The sequence below is a fragment of the Procambarus clarkii genome, chromosome 50 (genome assembly GCF_040958095.1).
Source record: "Procambarus clarkii isolate CNS0578487 chromosome 50, FALCON_Pclarkii_2.0, whole genome shotgun sequence".
Taxonomy (NCBI): Eukaryota; Metazoa; Arthropoda; class Malacostraca; order Decapoda; family Cambaridae; genus Procambarus; species Procambarus clarkii.
Window position 1 is genome coordinate 13,256,018 of NC_091199.1, and position 19,882 is coordinate 13,275,899.

The following is a 19,882-nucleotide window of genomic DNA, read 5'->3' on the forward strand; positions in this document are numbered from 1 at the left end:
TCGTGAAGGGATCCAGCTGGGTGTCCAGTCAGTGCAAGAATGTCCTTTGCTAGATGAGCTGGACCCTAGGCTAGCACACAACCGTTCTGCGGAAATAAAAAATTTTAATTTTGGCACTCAAGAATCTAATTTTTTACACTTATAATGTTCCTCCCGGACTGGCCAACCACTTGTTACACCTGATATGAGTGGGGCTTCTATGGGGTACTGGTACTATTAAGGGGTATAGGTAGTTAGAAGACAGGAGTATCATATATGGGAGAGCTAAAAGGCCCGGCCCCCAAAATAAACTATCCACAGTAGTAATAACTTGCTACAAGACCAAATATGTTCGTCTAAGGGTTGATCACTGCGCTCCCACCTTGGAAGAAGAGATACTCTGTAATTCATGTACTTATTTATTAACCCGTTAACAACCCCCCATATACACTCACACCAATAACAATAATAATAATAACTTTACCACACTATCTTACGTTAAAAGCCTTGGTCCACGTAGGCAGGATACAAGGTTTACACTAATAACAAGCTAGGGTAAAGTACTACTGGATAAGCACTGAAGCTGGATGCAGCTTAGGGTAGTGAAACCACGTGGGACCCTAATACAAAACACAACACTTAGGGGTACCCAAACACTGGCAAAATACTATCCCCAGGTCTCACCAATCGTTACTACCAGAGTAGGCACACTCACTAATGCCCTGTACTTAGCTTAAGGATACAGGAACTTCAGGTAAGGGAAATAAGTAAGAGGAGAAGGAAGGAGAGTAGGGATACAGCCACAGAGTAGGTCTTAACCTCACGCCACCAGCCAAGAGAAGACCGAGCTAGCCACCAGCTGCCTCCCTCATGTTGTGGTGCCGGGAGGAGCCTAATTGATCGTGCAGCTAAGCACATTAAAGATCTTCCCCTATGAAACGTATTGTTACTTTATGAATGATTAGAAAGTATTAGTAAGCAAAGTTGGTGCCTATGTTATTATTTAATAATCAACCCCCAGCTCAGTCTTTAAATGCTCTTTGAGAAACAATAATAGTCTTACGTCTGGCAGGGAAGATACAAACAATTGACATTCTAGATGCCCAACTGTACTACCAGAAAGTTTAATAGCTCAATTTTGACCTCTGGTTTCCACTGGAGAACCCAGGGTCGTAACAGGCTCCGTCATTCTAACCTATTTTCCGTAGCCACTGTCTTCCTAGGTACCTATTTATTGATAGGTAACAGGGGCATCAGGGTAAAGGAAACTGTCCATTTGTTTTTCCGGCGGTGCCGGGGGGATCGAACCCGGACCCTTGGATTATGAGTCTAGAGCAGTGTCCACTCAGCTATCAGGCCCCGGTGTGTGTGTGTGTGTGTGTGTGTGTGTGTGTGTGTGTGTGTGTGTGTGTGTGTGTGTGTGATTATTCCCATTTTTCCTTCTGATCATCTTTCCCCCTCTTCCTCCCCCTCTTCCTCCCCCTCTTCCTCCCCCCTCTTCCTCCCCCCTCTTCCTCCCCCTCTTCCTCCCCCTCTTCCTCCCCCCTCTTCCTCCCCCCTCTTCCTCCCCCCTCTTCCTCCCCCCTCTTCCTCCCCCTCTTCCTCCCCCCTCTTCCTCCCCCCTCTTCCTCCCCCCTCTTCCTCCCCCCTCTTCCTCCCCCTCTTCCTCCCCCCTCTTCCTCCCCCCTCTTCCTCCCCCCTCTTCCTCCCCCCTCTTCCTCCCCCCTCTTCCTCCCCCCTCTTCCTCCCCCCTCTTCCTCCCCCCTCTTCCTCCCCCCTCTTCCTCCCCCTTCTTCCTCCCCCTCTTCCTCCCCCTCTTCCTCCCCCCTCTTCCTCCCCCCTCTTCCTCCCCCCTCTTCCTCCCCCTCTTCCTCCCCCCTCTTCCTCCCCCCTCTTCCTCCCCCTCTTCCTCCCCCTCTTCCTCCCCCCTCTTCCTCCCCCTCTTCCCCACGTAGGTTCCCCACAAACCCCAAGTCCTACTATGAGCGTTTTCTGCTAGACGATATTTAATTTATTCGTCCACAAAATCAGGGAAACTAGACGTGCTATACTGACGGGAGCCACAAATCTCAACCCCGTTTGGATCCAGTAGGTTGTTGGTGTTGGTTCTCCGCACATAAAGGTCTGTATAACGTGTATACGTTATGTTGATTATATAATATATAATTAAGTTAATTTTGCGTTAATTTGTGCGTGGTGTTTGTCGACAGGTGGAGGGAGAGGGCGGGTCGTCCACCTCATCGCTGTCCCCGCCAGTGGGCGGTGGTGGGCTGGTGTCGGAGGCCGCGCTGCCCTCCGCCCACCTCACCTACACGGAGGAGGAGCTGTCGCTGCTGGCGGGAGAGGCGCTGCCGGAGATGGAGACCATTGAACTGGAGGTCACCAAGGATCACCACGGTCTCGGGGTCACCATCGCTGGCTACGTCTGTGAGAAGGGTGAGTTGAACCACACGCGCGCACACTGGAAAGGCTGCGGGAAATGCACCTTACAACACTGGAAGACAGAAGAGTAAGGGGAGACATGATCACAACCTACAAAATCCTCGGGGGAATCGACCGGGTAAACAAGGATAAACTATTCAACACTGGTGGTACACGAACAAGGGGACACAGGTGGAAACAGAGTACCCAGATGAGCCACAGAGACGTTAGAAGAAACTTTTTCAGTGTCGGAGTACTTAACAGGTGGAATGCATTAGGCAGTGATGTGGTGGAGGTTGACTCCATACACAGTTTCAAATGTAGATATGATAGAGCCCAGTAGGCTCAGGAACCTGTACACCAGTTGATTGACAGTTGAGAGGCGGGACCAGAGCCCCGGAGCTTAACACTTTGAAGCACAATTTAGTGAGTACAAACCACATTCACACTCACAAGCCATCACAAACATGCACTCTTCACAAACCAATATCTTTCCGATGTGTGTGTTGTTTGAGACTAACGAGAGAGAGAGAGGGGGAGAGAGAGAGAGAGAGAGAGAGAGAGAGAGAGAGAGAGAGAGAGAGAGAGAGAGAGAGAGAGAGAGAGGGGGGGGGGTAGAGAGAGAGAAGGGGTAGAGAGAGGGGGGGTAGAGAGACAGAGGGGGGGGGGGGTAGAGAGAGAGAGGGGGGGTAGAGAGAGAGAAGGGGGTAGAGAGAGAGAGGGGGTAGAGAGAGGGAGAGAGGGGGAAAGAGCCACTATGCCTCGCCCTGGTTGTTCTGTAATGGATCTGGTGATGGAATTGTCCACCGTGAACGACAACAAGTGAGGGGGGGGGGGGGGGGAAGGGGGGGATATTGGAGGATCAGGTGGGGGTGAGGGGGGGGGGGGAAGGGGGGGATATTGGAGGATCAGGTGGGGGTGAGGGGGGGGTGTTTGTATGCCTTACACCCCCCCCCCCGCCTTCCCCAACCACCGTTACTGTTACAGCCCTGCTCCTGTGCCAGGCAAGTCATCCACGGGCTCACCATAGCCCGTGCTACTTGCAACTTTTTGTTCCCAGTAGCGAATCTTAAAAAAAAAAAAAACACCGTCTCCCCTGCTTAACACCTCAGCCCCAAAAATTCCAACTCCCCCTCATACAGTACTGTATGGTCCGCAGCACACTATGGTCCGCAGCACACTACGGTCCACAGCACACTATGGTCCACAGCACACTACGGTCCACAGCACACTACGGTCCACAGCACACTACGGTCCACAGCACACTATGGTCCACAGCACACTACGGTCCACAGCACACTAAGGTCCACAGCACACTATGGTCCACAGCACACTACGGTCCACAGCACACTACGGTCCACAGCACACTATGGTCCACAGCACACTATGGTCCACAGCACACTACGGTCCACAGCACACTATGGTCCACAGCACACTATGGTCCACAGCACACTATGGTCCACAGCACACTATGGTCCACAGCACACTAAGGTCCGCAGCACACTATGGTCCGCAGCACACTACGGTCCACAGCACACTATGGTCCACAGCACACTACGGTCCACAGCACACTATGGTCCACAGCACACTATGGTCCACAGCACACTATGGTCCGCAGCACACTACGGTCCACAGCACACTATGGTCCACAGCACACTACGGTCCACAGCACACTATGGTCCACAGCACACTATGGTCCACAGCACACTACGGTCCACAGCACACTATGGTCCACAGCACACTATGGTCCACAGCACACTATGGTCCACAGCACACTACGGTCCACAGCACACTATGGTCCACAGCACACTATGGTCCACAGCACACTATGGTCCACAGCACACTATGGTCCACAGCACACTACGGTCCACAGCACACTATGGTCCACAGCACACTACGGTCCACAGCACACTACGGTCCACAGCACACTATGGTCCACAGCACACTACGGTCCACAGCACACTATGGTCCACAGCACACTACGGTCCACAGCACACTATGGTCCACAGCACACTATGGTCCACAGCACACTATGGTCCACAGCACACTACGGTCCACAGCACACTATGGTCCACAGCACACTATGGTCCACAGCACACTATGGTCCACAGCACACTACGGTCCACAGCACACTATGGTCCACAGCACACTATGGTCCACAGCACACTATGGTCCACAGCACACTACGGTCCACGGCACACTACGGTCCACAGCACACTACGGTCCACGGCACACTACGGTCCACGGCACACTATGGTCCACGGCACACTATGGTCCACAGCACACTACGGTCCACAGCACACTACGGTCCACAGCACACTATGGTCCACAGCACACTACGGTCCACAGCACACTACGGTCCACAGCACACTACGGTCCACAGCACACTACGGTCCACAGCACACTACGGTCCACAGCACACTACGGTCCACAGCACACTACGGTCCACAGCACACTATGGTCCACAGCACACTACGGTCCACAGCACACTACGGTCCACAGCACACTACGGTCCACAGCACACTATGGTCCACAGCACACTACGGTCCACAGCACACTACGGTCCACAGCACACTACGGTCCACAGCACACTACGGTCCACAGCACACTATGGTCCACAGCACACTACGGTCCACAGCACACTACGGTCCACAGCACACTATGGTCCACAGCACACTATGGTCCACAGCACACTACGGTCCACAGCACACTATGGTCCACAGCACACTACGGTCCACAGCACACTATGGTCCACAGCACACTACGGTCCACAGCACACTATGGTCCACAGCACACTACGGACCACAGCACACTACGGTCCACAGCACACTATGGTCCACAGCACACTACGGTCCACAGCACACTACGGTCCACAGCACACTATGGTCCACAGCACACTATGGTCCACAGCACACTACGGTCCACAGCACACTATGGTCCACAGCACACTATGGTCCACAGCACACTACGGTCCACAGCACACTATGGTCCACAGCACACTACGGTCCACAGCACACTACGGTCCACAGCACACTATGGTCCACAGCACACTATGGTCCACAGCACACTACGGTCCACAGCACACTATGGTCCACAGCACACTATGGTCCACAGCACACTACGGTCCATAGCACACTATGGTCCACAGCACACTATGGTCCACAGCACACTATGGTCCACAGCACACTATGGTCCACGGCACACTATGGTCCACAGCACACTACGATCCACAGCACACTATGGTCCACAGCACACTATGGTCCACAGCACACTATGGTCCACAGCACACTATGGTCCACAGCACACTATGGTCCACAGCACAATATGGTCCACAGCACACTACGGTCCACAGCACACTATGGTCCACAGCACACTACGGTCCACAGCACACTACGGTCCACAGCACACTACGGTCCACAGCACACTACGGTCCACAGCACACTATGGTCCACAGCACACTATGGTCCACAGCACACTACGGTCCACAGCACACTATGGTCCACAGCACACTATGGTCCACAGCACACTACGGTCCACAGCACACTATGGTCCACAGCACACTATGGTCCACAGCACACTATGGTCCACGGCACACTATGGTCCACGGCACACTATGGTCCACAGCACACTACGATCCACAGCACACTATGGTCCACAGCACACTATGGTCCACAGCACACTATGGTCCACAGCACACTATGGTCCACAGCACACTATGATCCACAGCACACTACGATCCACAGCACACTACGATCCACAGCACACTATGGTCCACAGCACACTATGGTCCACAGCACACTATGGTCCACAGCACACTACGGTCCACAGCACACTACGATCCACAGCACACTACGATCCACAGCACACTATGGTCCACAGCACACTACGATCCACAGCACACTACGATCCACAGCACACTACGATCCACAGCACACTATGGTCCACAGCACACTACGATCCACAGCACACTACGATCCACAGCACACTACGATCCACAGCACACTACGATCCACAGCACACTACGATCCACAGCACACTATGGTCCACAGCACACTACGATCCACAGCACACTATGGTCCACAGCACACTACGATCCACAGCACACTACGATCCACAGCACACTACGATCCACAGCACACTACGATCCACAGCACACTACGATCCACAGCACACTACGGTCCACAGCACACTACGATCCACAGCACACTACGATCCACAGCACACTACGATCCACAGCACACTACGATCCACAGCACTGTACTATGCTTCTTATATGGAATCCTCTCACTTAATTCCTGTCTCCACTATCTCTCTACTTTCTCTCCCTCCCATTAAATCTCCCTCACTCCCCCACCTCCCCACTCCCCCACCTTCCCACTCCCCCACCTTCCCACTCCCCCACCTTCCCACTCCCCCACCTTCCCACTCCCCCACCTCCTCACTTCCCCACCTCCCCACTCCCCCACCTCCCCACTCCCCCACCTCCCCACTCCCCCACCTCCCCACCTCCCCCACCTCCCCACTCCCCCACCTCCCCACCTCCCCACCTCCCCACTCCCCCACCTCCCCACTCCCCCACCTCCCCACCTGCCTGTACCCAAAAATCCTCCCGGTATTCAGTAAACAATTTTTCCCACAGTGAAACTTCCTCTTTATTTATTGAAGTCAACCAACACGTAAAATGGCTCTTACCTGGCTCTTACCTGGCTCTTACCTGGCTCTTGAGAGATTCTTTTAGTGCATGCTGTGCTCTCTCCTCTCCTCTCCTTCCCTCTCTCTTCTTCTCCTCCCTCTCTCTTCTTCTCCTCCCTCTAGTCTCCCTCTCCCTCTCTCTCTCTCTCTCTCTCTGTCTCTCTCTCTCTCTCTCTCTCTCTCTCTCTCTCTCTCTCTCTCTCTCTCTCTCTCTCTCTCTCTCTCTCTCTCTCTCTCTCTCTCGTCTCTCTTTTTAATAGTTGCAGGGTTTAATAAGGATGATACTGACGTTATACTGAAATTCCAAGATTAAAACTAACAACGTACATCAGACGTGCTATTGAGAAGGTGCAAGATGCATCGTTCCCTTGGTCAACTCACTGTACTGTCTGACGACGGGTCTGACGGCTAAGTCTACAGCGCTCGGGATTCGTAGTCCTAAGGTTCCGGGTTCGATCCCCGGCGGAGGCGGTAACAAATGGGCAGAGTTACTTTCACCCCTGATATACCTGTTCACCTAGCAGTAAATAGGTACCTGGGAGTTAGACAGCTGCTACGGGCTGCTTCCTGGGGGGGGGGGGTGTAACAAAAAGGAGGCCTGGTCGAGGACCGGGCCGCGGGGACGCTAAGCCCCGAAATCATCTCAAGATAACCTCAAGATAACGTCAATCCCGGGAGGTAATTCCACCACCTCTGGCTGCTTGTGGATTATACTGGCATTATCTTGTGTGTGTGTGTGTGTGTGTGTGTGTACATGTATATATTTAGGTGGTTGAGGTAGCAGTGATGAAATAATAATAATTATGGGAGCTGTAATAGCTAGTGGTTTGACCCGAGATAATATATGTGGGGTTTGTGGTAGTGTGGTTGGGGGGGGGGAGTGGTGGGTGACGTAAGTGTGTGTGGGGAGGGAGAGGGAGGATTATGAGTGTGTCATAAAGTGTCGTGAAGGACTGAATGAGTGTCAGTAATGAGTGTCGACACTGATCTGTCATCAGTGTCGACACTGATCTGTCATCAGTGTCGACACTGATCTGTCATCAGTGTCGACACTGATCTGTCATCAATGTCGACACTGATCTGTCATCAATGTCGACACTGATCTGTCATCAGTGTCGACACTGATCTGTCATCAGTGTCGACACTGATCTGTCATCAATGTCGACACTGATCTGTCATCAATGTCGACACTGATCTGTCATCAGTGCAGCCTGTCCACAATGTGTGAATATTTTGACTAGTTAAACATTTCATTTATTCACTCGGTAATTGCCTGATTTATTCATTCACTTATTCACTTATTCATCCATTACTTACGCCATTCACCGTTTCAGAGAAGGAATAATTCCCATTAAAACTGCTTCGAATATAATATTTATGTATACAAGTGTGTGCAAAATTCTCTTAACTATTGAATGTTTCAAATGGTCGTATTGGTGAGGAATTATATATTTTGCACCCCTTATAATCAATGGTCAATTGCTTGTTAAATCAGCGTCTTAATCCCAATGTGTCTAATACACACTTTACACACTACTCGATTACGTTCAAAGTTCTCTGGAACAGCGATTCACTCTCTTCCTGTATTGGAAACGAAGTAATAAGGTAATTAGTAGCATTAATAGTGATAATAATCACAGCAATAATTGTAATAACTATGTATAACTGATAATAAAGCAGAAATTTTAAAAATTAATTATTAAAATCATGTTTTTTCGCGGGCCGTTCCCAGTCCAGGAAGAAACGGACCTTCCAAGCGTGTTTACATTTTCTTTCCTGAGCTTCAGAAGGCGGTAACGGGAAGATGTATGTGGCAGCGCCCTCTGGGGAAATTGCCTTGTCGATACTCTGACTTGTGCAAAGTTACTTCCTGGTATGTGTGTGCGCGTGTGTTTGCGTGCGTATGTGCGCGTGCGTGCGTGTGTGGTGTCTGTTAGTCCATTCGTGTGTGTGTGTGCGTGTGTTTGCGTGCGTATGTGCGCGTGCGTGCGTGTGTGGTGTGTGTTAGTCCGTTCGTGTGTGTGTGCGCTCTTACCTAGTTGTGTCTACGGGAAGAGAGATCTACCTTTCTACTTCTCCAGATAATAAGTCATTGTTCTGTTACACTGCTTTATTTACTAATTTACAAACACACTAAAATATTGAGAAGGGTAATAATAAATAATTGCTGAAGGAATAATACAATAAATGGCTGATAAAGATTGTGATAACAGGGAAAACTGCGAAATTGTGACGAAATAAAATTATTTACAAAATAAGACTACCATGGAGGACTTTTAACGAAATAGACTTTTGACAAAATAGGAAACGTGTAGTAAACAAGACAAATACTAGAATAATAGAGGAAAAATAAGTGATCAAGTATGAAAATTGAGTAGAGATTGGAAATTGCTCTCAAAACAATAAAGTAAGAATATAAAAATAAAAATAAAATCATGAATATATACACACACACACACACACACACACACACACACACACACACACACACACACACACGGTGACCAAAGAGCCAAAGCTCAACTCCCGCAAGCACAAATGGGTGAGTACACACACACACACACACACACACACACACACACACACACACACACACACACACACACACACACACACACACACACGGTGACCAAAGAGCCAAAGCTCAACTCCCGCAAGCACAAATAGGTGAGTACACACACACACACACACACACACACACACACACACACACACACACACACACACACACACACACACACACACACACGGTGACCAAAGAGCCAAAGCTCAACTCCCGCAAGCACAAATAGGTGAGTACACACACACACACACACACACACACACACACACACACACACACACACACACGGTGACCAAAGAGCCAAAGCTCAACTCCCGCAAGCACAAATAGGTGAGTACACACACACACACACACACACACACACACACACACACACACACACACACACACACACACACACACACGGGAAAGTTTCATGGGAAACTTAGTCAAAGAAAAAAAAATACTGAGAGCCTCGAACGCGCGCACCCAAAAACAGCCGTAACGCATCATGCGTTTGTAATAAAACTAAAACAGGGAGCGGGAGAGGAAACTAGCAAACCAACTGACTGAAAAATTGAAAATTCTACCATTTTTTTTTCCATGGCGTGAAGTGTGTGTGGGGGTGGAGGGTGGGGTGTGGAGGAGGGGATATGTCCAAGACATGATGGGTATATTGTCCAGCACAAAGATTCGTCGAGCATTTATGCGACCACTTACGAAAACTGTACATCTTTCCTCAATCATGGCGACTTTGTTTACATTTATTTATTTGTTTAAGAGCGTCAAAACTCTTGAAGCAAAGACGATGAGTCACATTAACGGGGCTGAAGATGTGATGACCAAACCACACATCAGAAGATGGAGAGACGACGTCGTTTCGGGTCGTCCTGGACCCTTATCAAGTCGATTGTGATGAGACGAGGGAAGCATGGTCATTAAATGTCGTGTTGAGGATGGCAGGGCTGCCATCGGTGGAGGATGGCAGGGCTGCCATCGGTGGAGGATGGCAGGGCTGCCATCGGTGGAGGATGGCAGGGCTGGGTGTGGTGGCCTATTAAGGGAATAGACAGGATAATTGAACTTCGACTTAGTAATTATATATCATCCACACAAGCTGATCTGCAGGCCATTCTGGCGTGTTTGGAGGAAGTACATCAAGACGACAAAGATGTTTTTGTATTTGTCGATAGCCGAGGAGCACTTGAGTCCTTAAACAGTCGAAATCCAATCTTCATGTCCACAGTTGAGGATTGTAAGAAAAGGATAAATGAGATATAGCTGAAAGGTCACAAAAGTAAAATTCATGTGGATTCTATCTCATGTTGGAATAGTGCTCAACGAGGTGGCGGACTTGGCCACTGGAGGTGGCGGACTTGGCCACTGGAGGTGGCGGACTTGGCCACTGGAGGTGGCGGACTTGGCCAAACATGCCACATCAAAACTTGCGGGGCCTGCGGGCCGCTGCAAGCAACAGGTTTTTAGACCAAGTTATCCCAAGACAAGGCTGGACTCGAGCCGGACTCTTGAGTAAAGGTTTACTCCACGTATCCACGAGGTATACATAATACTACCCTTTCGTTATCCTACCTTACCTTGAGGCTACCTTGAGGTGCTTCCGGGGCTTAGTGTCCCCGCGGCCCGGTCGTCGACCAGGCCTCCTGGTTGCTGGACTGATCAACCAGGCTGTTAGACGCGGCTGCTCGCAGCCTGACGTATGAGTCACAGCCTGGTTGATCAGGTATCCTTTGGAGGTGCTTATCCAGTTCTCTCTTGAACACTGTGAGGGGTTTGCCAGTTTTGCCCCTTATGTGTAGTGGAAGCGTGTTGAACAGTCTCGGGCCTCTGATGTTGATAGAGTTCTCTCTCAGAGTACCTGTTGCACCTCTGCTTTTCAACGGGGGTATTCTGCACATCCTGCCATGTCTTCTGGTCTCATGTGGTGTTATTTCTGTGTGCAGGTTTGGGACCAGCCCCTCAATTATTTTCCACGTGTAAATTATTATGTATCTCTCCCGCCTGCGCTCAAGGGAGTACAGATTTAGGCTCTTTAGTCGGTCCCAGTAATTTAGATGTTTTACTGAGTGGATTCTAGCAGTAAAGGATCTCTGCACGCTCTCTAGGTCAGCAATTTCTCCAGCTTTGAAAGGGGCTGTCATTGTGCAGCAGTACTCCACTCTAGATAGCACAAGCGTTTTGAAAAGTATCATCATCGGTATAGCATCTCTAGTGTGAAAAGTTCTTGTTATCCAACCTGTCATTTTTCTTGCAGTTGTGACGGCTACTTTATTGTGTTCTTTAAAGGTAAGGTCTTCCGACATGAGTACACCCAGGTCCTTTACATTGCCTTTTCGTTCTATGTTATGATTTGCCTGCGTTTTGTACGTGGTTCCTGTTTTTATGTTTTCAATTTTTCCGTAGCGCATGAGCTGAAACTTATCCTCGTTGAATACCATATTATTTTCTGTAGCCCATAGAAAGACCTGATCAACATCTGATTGGAGGTTTGCCGTGTCCTCTATGTTGCCAACTCTCATGAAAATCCTAGTGTCATCTGCAAAGGATGATACAGTGCTATAGGTTGTGTTCTGGTCTATGTCCGATATGAGGATGAGAAAAAGTACTGGAGCAAGCACAGTACCCTGGGGGACTGAGCTCTTCACGGTTGATGGGCTGGATTTTATTTTGTTGACTATTACACATTGGGTTCTGTCAGTCAGGAAATTGTAGATCCATCTGCCTATTTTCCCGGTAATTCCTTTTGAACGCATTTTATGTGCAATAACACCATGGTCACATTTATCAAAAGCTTTTGCGAAATCTGTGTAAATTACATCAGCGTTTTGTTTGTCTTCCATAGCATCTAATGCCATATCATAGTGGTCCAGCAACTGCGACAGGCAAGAGCGCCCTGTTCTGAAACCATGTTGTCCGGGGTTATGGAGATGCTGTGATTCCATGTATTTTGTGATCTTACTTCTTAGCACTCTCTCAAAAATTTTTATGATGTGCGATGTTAGTGCTATCGGTCTGTAATTTTTTGCCTCTGCCTTATTTCCTCCTTTATGGAGTGGTGCTATCTCTGCTGTTTTTAGTATGTCAGGGATAACGCCAGTATCTAGGCTTTGTCTCCACAGAATGTGAAGGGCCTGCGATAGTGGTTTTTTACAGTTCTGGATGAATATGGAGTTCCAAGAATCCGGGCCTGGTGCAGAGTGCATAGGCATACTGTTTATGGCTTCTTCAAAATCTAGTGGGGATAGGGCGACGTCTGATATGTGATTTGATGTTGGTATCATATCCATGAAAAATTCATTTGGGTTATCAATCTTTAGTGCATTTAATGGCTCACTGAAAACAGAGTCGTACTGCTTCCTCAGTAACTCGCTCATTTCTTTGTTGTCATCTGTGAAAGTTCCATCTCCCTTTCGCAGGGGCCCGATACTAGATGTGGTTTTTGATCTTGATTTTGCATAGGAGAAAAAATATTTCGGATTTCTCTCTATTTCACTGATGGCCTTTTGCTCTCTTTGCCTCTCCTGGGTTTTGTATGATTCTTGTAGCTTGAGTTCAATTGTTTCTATTTCTCTACCTAACCTTCTTCGCCGTTCTTGAGATAGGGTGCGACTCTCAATTTGTTCCGCGATTCGTTTTCTTCGCCTATATAAGGAACGACGTTCCCGTTCCAATCTGCATCTCTTTCTCTTTTTTCTTAGGGGTATGCGGTTTGAACATATTTCTAGTGCTACTGAGCTTATTTTTTCCAGGCACTGGTTCAGGTTTGCATTTCCTAGCTGTTCTTCTCAGTTTATTTCTGTGAAGTCCTGGTTTATTTGCTCCCAGTTTATCCGTTTATTATTGAAGTTGAATTTGCTGAAATCTCCTCCACCGGGAATCTGGACTGGTTTTGGAGGTCCATTCCCCATGGTTGTCAGTACCTCAATTAAGTTGTGATCTGAGTAACAGGTATTTGTAATCATTTTGTTCCCGATCAACTCATCATTATTAGTGAAAATGAGGTCCAGTGTGTTCTCCTTCCTAGTTGGTTCTACTATTTGCTGGTTTAAGGCAAACCTATCGCACATCCGTAGCAGGTCATTTGCATGTGCCTGCTCATTTAGGCTACTTCCTGGTATTCTTTCTGATATTACTGTATTAGCCAGGTGCTTCCATTTCAGGTGCCGTAGGTTGAAGTCCCCAAGCAGGATGATGTTCGGAGCTGGATTTGTGAGGTTTTCCAAGCAGTGCTCTATTTTCATTAGTTGGTCTTTAAACTGCTGAGGGTTTGCCTCCGGTGACTTATATACAAGGACAACAACTACATTTAGGATCTCTATTTTGACTATCAGCACTTCCACCATATCATTTGAGGTGTTTAGCAGCTCAGTACAGATGAGTGTGTCTTTGATGTAGAGGCTGACCCCACCCTGAAGCCGGTGTTTCCTATCACATCTGAAGAGATTGTATTCTGGGATCCATATTTCACCATCAAGGTAGTCCTTTGTGTGAGTTTCCGTTAGGGCTGCAAACACTGCATTTGCCTCATGAAGGAGACCATCTATAAAATGAACTTTGTTGGATTTGCGTGTTTTTATACCCTGGATGTTGGCAAATATAAATGATGTTATCGTGTTAGTGGAAGTGCTGGATGCTTTAATTGGTGTTAATATCTGAGGCTCTGGTAAGGAGGCCACTGTGTTTGCGTCCTCTCTAGCATTTGACCGAGTTGGTGGTAGAGTCTGGTCATTTTTAGCCATTCTTCTCCTCCTCCTCTTGCTAAAAAATTATCCCGGTTGATGGAGTAGTGGCTGTTTTCATAGTGGTAGTCTGTCGGTTTTATTCGCCTGGTACCTCTTATATGAAAAGCTGGGCATTCAGCATTGAAGCACTCTTTCCTGTCCAAAGAGTTCTTGCAAATTTCTGGGTGAAAGAATTCACAGCTTTTGGTACATTTACCTGTATTGAGGAGGTTTCTGCACTTTCTAGGGTGATTGTGTGTACATGTTCCATTTATTCTTCCCGATTCCCCATGCTTACAGGTAGCCCATCTGTAATACCAACAGATTTTGGGGCCTTGTTTTGTTTGTTTCCCTCTGCCAGGGACCGCACTCTGCTGCGGCGCCCCCGACACTGTGCTCTGCTCCGGTGCCTGTGACACCGCGCTCTGCTCCGGTGCCTGCGACACCGCGCACTGCTCAGGGGTCCCCGACTCCGTGCCCTGCTCAGGCATCCCCGACTCCGCGCCCTGCTCAGGCATCCCCGACTCCGCGCCCTGCTCAGGCATCCCCGACTCCGTGCCCTGCTCAGGCATCCCCGACTCCGCGCCCTGCTCAGGCATCCCCGACTCCGTGCCCTGCTCAGGCATCCCCGACTCCGCGCCCTGCTCAGGCGCCGCTGCCACAGAGCTCTGTGCTACAGCTGGTTGTACCTTGGTGTCATGTACAGTTTGTTTGAAGACATTAGAAATTGCTATGCAGGCATTAATTAGTAATTCTCTGTTTTCGGCGGGAGTTTTATCCAGGATTTCCATCAATTTCAAAAAAGTTACATCATCCTTTTTGCTGAGCCAGTACACAGAGTGGTCACTGGGACCATTTCTCCTTGAATTGTTAGTCATGTTGGCACATTTTTTGTGTATGGCTGCTGAACAGAGTTGGCATTGAAAACTCTGTTGGTAATCTACCTTCATGTTGCATTCTATGCACGTTTTTATCAAAGCCATTTTTTTTAACACTTCTGTTCAGTGGTGATGGTCTTACAATCATCCTGTACGTTGTTAACCCAATTTTCGTGCTTTACTTCCCCACTTACCCCTCACCCCACTTCCCCTTCTTTCCCCTCATCTTCCCTCTTACCTTACTCTGAATCTCCCCTTTCCTTCAAGGTCACGAATTTATGTAAGGGTCCTCAACAGCCTGAAGTATCGTCACTTTCAATTATTTTTTTTCATTTTCACTTATATTTTTTTACATTTTCACTTGAGGACAACTGCTGTAAGCTAATCAACCTTTCCTTTGTTCAAACAGAGGAGCTGTCCGGCATCTTCGTCAAGTCCATCAACATCGGAAGTGCTGCCGACAGGACCGGACTCATTCAGGTCAACGACCAGATTGTACAGGTGAGCCCCAAGCCCTTGTACAGGTGTGTGAGCCCCAAGCCCTTGTACAGGTGTGTGAGCCCCAAGCCCTTGTACAGGTGTGTGAGCCCCAAGCCCTTGTACAGGTGTGTGAGCCCCAAGCCCTTGTACAGGTGTATGAAGTGGGTGTTGTACAGGTAAGATGAGATTGATGTTCAGGTGAAAAGAGGAGATTTGTCGAGCAAATCCACAAGGGCCGTGACGAGGATTCGAACCTGCGTCCGGGAGCATCCCAGACACTGCCTTAATCGAATGAGCTACGGCAGGGTTAGGAGATTAGTCCCAGAGATACCCTGAAATACCCACCTCAGGGTATCCTCAAGGTAGGTATTTCGTGGTCATGTCTCAGGTCAGTGGGACCATCCTGGTGGTGTCTGATGTCAGTGGGACCATCCTGGTGGTGTCTCAGGTCAGTGGGACCATCCTGGTGGTGTCTCAGGTCAGTGGGACCATCCTGGTGGTGTCTCAGGTCCGTGGGACCATCCTGGTGGTGTCTCAGGTCCGTGGGACCATCCTGGTCGTGTCTCAGGTCCGTGGGACCATCCTGGTCGTGTCTCAGGTCAGTGGGACCATCCTGGTCGTGTCTCAGGTCAGTGGGACCATCCTGGTCGTGTCTCAGGTCAGTGGGACCATCCTGGCCGTGTCTCAGGTCAGTGGGACCATCCTGGTCGTGTCTCAGGTCAGTGGGACCATCCTGGTCGTGTCTCAGGTCAGTGGGACCATCCTGGTCGTGTCTCAGGTCAGTGGGACCATCCTGGTCGTGTCTCAGGTCAGTGGGACCATCCTGGTCGTGTCTCAGGTCAGTGGGACCATCCTGGTCGTGTCTCAGGTCAGTGGGACCATCCTGGTCGTGTCTCAGGTCAGTGGAACCATCCTGGTCGTGTCTCAGGTCAGTGGGACCATCCTGGTCGTGTCTCAGGTCAGTGGGACCATCCAGGTCGTGTCTCAGGTCAGTGGGACCATCCTGGTCGTGTCTCAGGTCAGTGGGACCATCCTGGTCGTGTCTCAGGTCAGTGGGACCATCCTGGTCGTGTCTCAGGTCAGTGGGACCATCCTGGTCGTGTCTCAGGTCAGTGCGACCTTCCTGGTAGTGTCTCAGGTCAGTGGGACCATCCTGGTCGTGTCTCAGGTCAGTGGGACCATCCTGGTCGTGTCTCAGGTCAGTGCGACCTTCCTGGTCGTGTCTCAGGTCAGTGGGACCATCCTAGTCGTGTCTCAGGTCAGTGGGATCATCCTAGTCGTGCATGATGCCAGTGGCTTCATCCTGGTCGTTCGATATGTCATTGGATTCTTCCTGGTCGTGTCGGATATCAGTAGAACCCTTCCTGGTTTTTCGATGTCCCTTGGTCGACGTCACAGTATTTGACGTTGGTGTGGTGTGACATCCTTGAGAGCGCCACATTTCAGGGCGTTCGAATTTCTCCTTCGATTTTTTTTCTGTTTTCTGGCAAATTGTAAGAATTCTTTAGTAATCATTTCTGTACTGAACCATTTATCCAAATAGGGTGGATTAATTTTTGGGATTGGTGGATTACTTATTGTGTGTGGGCTAATGATTAGTGTTTTTAGAGAGATGGAGAGAGATGGAGATATAGAGAGATATATATAGATATAGATAGATATAGATATAGATAGATAGATATAGATAGATAGATATAGATAGATAGATATAGATAGATAGATATAGATAGATATATATTGTGTTCACTACCCAAGTGGAAGGAGCCGTGATTGTAAAGAGTGGACGAGAAATTAAGAAATGGAACGAAGAATATATATATATATATATATATATATATATATATATATATATATATATATATATATATATATATATATATATATATATATATATATATATATATATATAATATTTGAGAAACTGGATATGTGGAGGCTGTAAGAGGAGTAGGGAAGCACAAAACACACTTGTCATCAGCTCGTGTGAAGTGTTTGCGATGTGGGTGACCCAAGAGTGCCTCTCATCCAGCCCTCACTGACGTATAGTGCCCAACTGGCACTTACTGGTGTCAGATGTAGTGCCGCATGGTGTCGGGGGGGGGGGGCTATAGGTTGTAAGGCTTTTCAATTAATGGTGGTAGCTGATGCTATTCTGCTGCGTCAAGAATATTGGCGAATATCCGTCAAGAATATTGAATATCGACGGAATATTCGGTTTTGTTGACCAGACCTCACACTAGAAGTTGAAGGGACGACGACGTTTCGGTCCGTCCTGGACCATTCTCAAGTCGAATATTCGCTTGGTGTCAGCCGCGGTGCCACGCAGTGTCAGACTTCCTGGTGCCAAACACACTGGCACGGCGGAGAAAGGGAAGGGAACTATCAGGGAGAAAGCACCAAGCCATTGCGATTATATAGCACAAGGAAAGGGTCAGGATAAGGATTTGGGATGGGACGGGGGGGGAAAGGAATGGTGCCCAACCACTTGTGGACGGTCGGGGATGGTTGTAACTCGGTGAGAATGGCCCGTTCCCCCTTTCTGCCCTCTTCCTCCCCTCTTCCTCTCCCTCTTCCTTCCTGTGAGTCTTTTGTATAGCAAGAAAGGGGGGTGCAAGAGTTCTCGAACCAGAAGAGGGACGGAGGCAGAGACGAAGAATAGGAGGTAAGATTCAGGTGGAGAGGAAGAATAGATGATGTGTGGAAGTCAAGGAGAGACAGAATAATGAAATAACGTATGAATCAAGGAATGAAGGTGAGGGAAAGGAAGGACAAACGAAGGAAATATAGTGAAAAGACAACAGGAACGAGATGACGAAGGAAGGAGAGACATAGACGAGGATAAAGATGAAGGCACTAAGAATGCACACTAAGAAGAGGAAAGAAAACATTAAATAATGTTCATTGTGTGTTTGTAATGCATAATTTAATTGCATTAAAGTTCAATCTTCAAACCTTTATTTATTTCGGGGTCAATCGACATCTATTGTGATCTATATCTGGGTCAATCGACAGCTATTGTCATCTTTATCTGAGTCAATCGACATCTATTGTAATCTATATCGGGGTCAATCGACATCTTTTGTGATCAATATCTGGGTCAATCGACATCTATTGGCATCTATTCCTTCTTTCCCTCTCACCTTTCCCGTCTTTTGTTCTTCAGAAAGAAAGCAAAGGCGTGAAAGTAAGATATCTGGCAAATTAAGATATCTGAAGATGGGGAGAGTTAACCTCAATGTCTGCATAAGCAAAGGGTTGAATAGGATGTAAGATGCGATAATAATTAAGAGGAGGAGGGAGTCTTGTAGGAAGGAAGGGATTAAAGAATGGAGAGAGAGGCAAGGGAGGGAGGGGAGGAGGATGATTACGATAGTGGAGAGATAGTGAGAGGAATGATTGGATTCATTACGAGAGGGGGATGAAATCGCAATTAAATCGCAGTTGAAAAGTGAAGGAGAAATTTTATCTAGGTACCGAATGAGGAGAGAGAGAGGCAGAGAGAGAGTTGGAGATCAATGGTAATGTAGCACTAATTAAAATTTATTCCTAATGAAAAATAGTAATGACCTCATTAAATAAATGAGTTCCAAGGGTCAGGCGACAAATGAGCTGATATTTACCAAAAAAGTAGAGGAGGAGGAGACAGCACAAGAGGGAAGGGGGGAAGAGAGGTGGGAATGGATAAAAGAGGAAGACAAATGGTGGAACATCTAGAGGTAATCAGACTGCAAGATACAGCCAGACAGATAGACTTACGCAGCTGGATGCTGGGGATCAGATAACGGAAGTCGTCTCAAAGAGAACAGGTAAGAGAGAAGACTTGAGTAATTACAGTGAGGAATTTTGGAGGTTTGGTGAGGAGGGTTGGGGGTGAGTGTTGTTGATAGAGGGGGGGGGTTGGGGGGAGTTTTGGGAGGTGGGGTGGATGACGTAGGGGGGATGGGTGTGGAACGGCAGATCAAAGGGACGGAAGCTTAGGGGAATTAATTGTTAATTGGGTTAGGGAGGGGCAGCCTTATGTATGTTTTGATGAAGGGAAAGTCAGGTGGGGGGTTGTGGGGTTATAGGGAGGTGGGAGTTGTGGGGGGAGGGGGAGGGGGAGTTGTGCTTCTAGGGGTAGGGGAGGGATAGTTGTGTTTTTGTTTGTAGGG

At 48.5% G+C, this 19,882-nt stretch overlaps 1 protein-coding gene across 1 annotated transcript in view; it reads left to right on the forward strand.

Moving 5' to 3' along the window:
• LOC123748468 (multiple PDZ domain protein) overlaps window positions 1–19,882 on the forward strand; it is a 1,300,933-nt gene that overhangs the window by 683,091 nt on the left and 597,960 nt on the right. The window contains 2 exon segments of the mRNA XM_069303573.1: window positions 2,190–2,415; window positions 15,661–15,752. Coding sequence (XP_069159674.1) covers window positions 2,190–2,415; window positions 15,661–15,752 — 318 coding nt within the window.